Below are 4,906 nucleotides of genomic sequence, written 5' to 3' on the forward strand. Positions count from 1 at the left end.
ACTTTATAAAATTGTTGTAATATAGTATTTACTTGTTATACATTTTTCGGTATGATTTCATTACACATATTTATTTGCATATTTTTTTGATAATATTTTTAATATCCAATTAATTTATTCCACTAATTTTTATTTTTTTCCAAGTTGTAACAGCAAAATGCAAATTGCATGCAACAACAAAATGCAAAATACAATTTGCAACAACAAAAACCGCAACAGTAAAGTGAAAAATATAAAATAAATGATAAACAAACTCCAATTTTTAGTAATAAAAAAATATTGAAAAAAAATATTATATAAAGAAAGAGAAAACGTGAGAGGGAGAGGGAGGGAGAGTGAGAGAAGAGAGAGAAAGAGGTGTGAGAGAAGAAAGAAGATGAAAAGAGAGAAAAAGAGGGCGTGAGATGAGAGATGTGTGAGAGGAGAGAGATAGAGAGATATGTGAGATTTGTTTCCTTCATATTCTAAAATAACTTTTATTGTATATATCTATTAGGGGTACTTTTGATATAATGTTAAAGATAGTTTAATAAAAAATGAGATTTTTGACTTGAATTTATACACATAAAATCTACTATAGAAGGACCTATAACAAATTGCCCCTTTATTAAAATATATGGCATAAATCGATTATTATTCTAATCACTTGGGAACGAATTCTTCAAATCTTCAACACTCATCACCGTTGCCAACAAAATTATATGATGCATTTTATTTGTTTAGCAAACTATATGATGTATCTAAAAATTTAACATATACAAGACCAATATATAAATTTGTACATCATGAATCGAAGAACGTGGAGATCCACGATTAACGCATATATAATACTGCTCATTAAAGTTTGATTAATTTTAATAGTATATTCATCTTGAATATATTCCTTAAAATAGTAAATTTGGAATGTTCCCATCATTATGCATTATACTAATATTAGGGTGATTTGAAAATATGTGGTTCGTTGGTCAACATAAATTAATATGATGACTAAATATTCCTCCCTCATTCAAAATCGACCAGATATATCGTGTTCCATTTTGATTATAATCACTAATTAACAAGTGAACTAGATGAAATAGTAATTGTGAATCGTAGAAATTGAAGGAGATGGTATTTATGATAGACAACGGTATATATAAAAAGGAAGAGAATAGTGATGGGCAGAAGAGCGACATTGCATATGCTGCTACGATTAGCATTTGATAATAAAATACCCCAAACACCATAACAAAAATTGTCATAATTAATTAGCTATGGCAAATTCAGAAGGAAGTCGAGAGATCTTACAGGCATGCCTTGTTTTGGGCTTGCTTGCTTTGATCAACGTTGTCCGATGTGACAATTATCCTGATTTCCAATCCCGCCGTAGCTTAATTGGTGAGACAATTTTTGATGTTACTAAGTTTGGGGCTAAAGGCGATGGCATTACCGACGATGCCATGGTACACACCAGATTTTATTTATTTTAATTAAATGAGCTTATAAACAAATATATATACTATATAGAGACTTGTACTTTTGTTTAAAATGATCAGAAGATATAAAAAAAATGATTATGTACGTAGTGGCGAGAATTTTTTTCCACCATGTTATACATATATTTCTATTTAGTGCACCTAATTTTTATTATTTAGTCTAGCCAAAAATCAAATTAATGAAAAAACTTCCTAAAAAAACTTATTTTCTTTTGTTTTCCTTATTTTTGATTAAGTCCACCTTGTAAAAAAAACTTCCTGAACTCGTCACGTGCAGGCAATAATTAAGGCATGGAGAGCAGCATGCACCACTGTGGGAGCAGCAAAGGTATTGATCCCACGTGGAGACTTTGTGGCAGGGGAGGTTGTAATGGCTGGACCTTGCACTGCTCAAAAACCAATAACTATAGAAATACAGGGAAATCTATTGGCGTATGATGACATGAGTGTCTACACACGTGGTGCTTGGATCATGATTGAAAAAGTTGACGGCCTTGTTGTTACTGGCGGTGGAACAATCAATGGTCGCGGAAAGGAGGTCTGGCAGTATTTTACTAAGGGTAGCCCTCCACTTCCAGTGGTAAGTAGTATTATTTTTTAATTAGTTAATTAATTAATTTCGCTTGATTATTAACGGTGGCATGTGTCGTGGATACAGTCTCTAATCCTGCAGTCAGTGCAAAATGTAAAAATGTACAACCTGAATTTGGTGGACAGCATGGGTTTTCATTCAAAGGTGACGGACAGTACAAACGTGGCTATTTCCAACATGAAAATAACTGCACCTGGAAAGAGCCCAAACACTGACGGCTGCCACATGAGCAGCTCTAGAAACATTAACATAACTGATACCGTCATTGGAACTGGAGATGACTGCATTTCAATTGGCCATGGAAACTATAACATTTTGGTCGCGAGAGTTACATGTGGCCCTGGGCATGGCCTCAGGTATATTCCTTTTTCCACACACTCGTAGTTATATTGTTAATCTAAAAATAATTCATAACGGCATGCATGTAGCATTGGGAGTCTGGGAAAACGACCCAACGAAACAAGCATGAAAGGAGTAACTATAACAAACTGCACGTTGGTGGGGACAACAAACGGCGCTAGAATAAAAACCTACCACGCATCTCCACAGATCGAAGCTTCATCCATCTATTTTCAAGATATTGTTATGGATCGTGTCAAAAATCCCATCATTATTGATCAGCATTATGACTCCAAGAGAAAGCGTGAGGTATGTATATTATTAATTATTAATTATATATTTTGTGGAATAATTAGATATAATATTTATTAATTATATATCGCGTATGTGCGTGCAGCCATCGAAGGTGAAGATCAGTGATGTTCACTTCAGAAATATAAGGGGAACCTCAATTTCAGCAGTGTCAATATCTCTGAATTGTAGTTCAACATTTCCGTGTCAGGGCATTGAATTGTCAAACATTGATTTGCAGCCCATTGCCCCTATTGGACCTCTAAGATCTTCTTGTTCTAATGCCAGATTCTTCGTCACTGGAAAAATCAACCCCACTGCCCCCGCTTCTTGTGTATAGACATATTTTCTTTTCTTTTCTATTTAACTGCTATTTTATTCATTCACGAATAGCAAATTCACTATTTCTCTTTAACCAAAATATGTATTTTGGGAAGAAATATATTACCTAGTACATATACAACTGAAATTCATTAATATCTTGCTCTTCACAATTTTTGGCTTAACAAATAAATAATATAATATAACAAGGCTTGGCAATTATTGGTTGGGTAATGTACATAATGAATATTAAAAAAAATAAAAAATAAGAATTGGCAGCTTGAATATTTAACTATTCTATTTTAACCAAAAATATGAGATATCTCAAGACCTAATACCATTAAGAATTGCTTGTTTCATTGGTTAATTTTTTTGCTCTTTTTAAAGGTAGATGTGCCAAAAACGCAAGCGTCGTGCTACTAGAACTTCCATTTTTATGATTCATTAACTTAGAAATAATTTTAGTATAACACATTTATTCCGACTCAATTTTAGTAGGGCATCCATGGATTTTATTTGAACTAGTACTTTGACACGCTCGATGCACGGAATAAAATTAATGCAAAATAAAAATAACTTTAAAGCATAAAATTGAGGTTTAAAAAAAAATTAAATTAAATCACATCAAAACTAAAAGATAATAACGACAAACACAGTCTTGAGATGTTTGGTCTTCATATAAAAAATAAATAAGCGCTTTGTTCATGCTATTTTTTCTTAAAAGAAACACGTGGGCACATCAGTGTAGTTAACACATGGGGATTGCAATTTCACCGGCAGAAAGGGCCTCCTGCCCTTTTGTCACTCTTATATGTTATCCTTTCAACACAACACTTTCTTAGAGTTCACTATATTGTAAAGAACCCTGAAAAAAATTACGAAATAAGAGCAATAATCAAATGTTTCGCAAAACATCACTAGTGAAGAAATAAAAATCCTTACTCATCTCTAATAGATACATTGGCAGCTTTAGCATGAACATCAATAATATAAGAGGGTACTACTTTCGCCGATCAAATGTTCTCAAAATTTTCTTCCCCCGTTACGAAAAAAATTACACACTCGGTGAATTTGTGTCTTTTTAAGACAACAAAATGGAATTTGATCAAAACAATACACTCTGGGCCCTTTTAGTTTGGTAGTTTGGATAGATAAGTGTGTATGGGATATGTAATATTGGGACTAAATTGAGTATTAGGAATACCATACACGACTTTTGGTTTGAGGTATTGTCACGAATATGCTAATCTCTTGATCAATTAAACGATGTTTTGTTATTGATATTTCGGTCTAAATTAATAATACTTGGCCAATGTCTGAAATGCCCTTAAATTATATTATACAAATATCCATTTTCATTTTCTTCATAATACAGAGTTGCAGATCCCCAATATTCTACCCCTCTCTACAGTAGCCCTAAATTGAATCTTTATAAAACGCAAATACATCATAATTTGGTTCCATTCTTTGGTAGTTTTTGTAGAATGAGTACTGGTGGTAGTAGTTCGAGAAGGGAATCGAGCAGCAATGAACACGGTGGATTCGACACAAATCAACCGGATATTTGTGAGTGTGGTTTCAAGCTTCGTTTACAAACTTCTTGGACCCCAACCAACCTAGGGCGACGCTTTTTATCTTGCCAACAAAGGGTAACTTTATCTTCGTTTATCAATATCAATCTATTACAATCCATTTTATAATGCCCTGTACTTTCTCAAGTAATGTGTGGTTAAAAAAATGTTGTGAATCTTAAATGAGGTTCACATGGTTTTAGTCAAACTTTATTGAATTTGATGAATGTTGCCAACAGAGCTATTCCATATTCAATTCGCCATTTAAAATAATTATTAATTTATATATTAATTAATAATTTATCAATTAAAATTCA

At 32.8% G+C, this 4,906-nt stretch overlaps 1 protein-coding gene across 1 annotated transcript; it reads left to right on the forward strand.

Annotated features, from left to right (window-relative positions):
• Positions 1-1,052: 1,052 nt before the first annotated feature.
• LOC105952508 (exopolygalacturonase) lies at positions 1,053-3,174 on the forward strand. Its single transcript, XM_012976070.2, has 5 exons — positions 1,053-1,442; positions 1,753-2,055; positions 2,134-2,423; positions 2,496-2,715; positions 2,804-3,174. Exons 1-5 carry the CDS (start codon positions 1,254-1,256, stop codon positions 3,035-3,037), a joined length of 1,236 nt encoding a protein of 411 aa, XP_012831524.1. The 5' UTR covers positions 1,053-1,253; the 3' UTR covers positions 3,038-3,174.
• Positions 3,175-4,906: the final 1,732 nt, after the last annotated feature.

The sequence above is a fragment of the Erythranthe guttata genome, chromosome 14 (genome assembly GCF_056151865.1).
Source record: "Erythranthe guttata isolate IM_541 chromosome 14, IM_541, whole genome shotgun sequence".
NCBI lineage: Eukaryota > Viridiplantae > Streptophyta > Magnoliopsida > Lamiales > Phrymaceae > Erythranthe > Erythranthe guttata.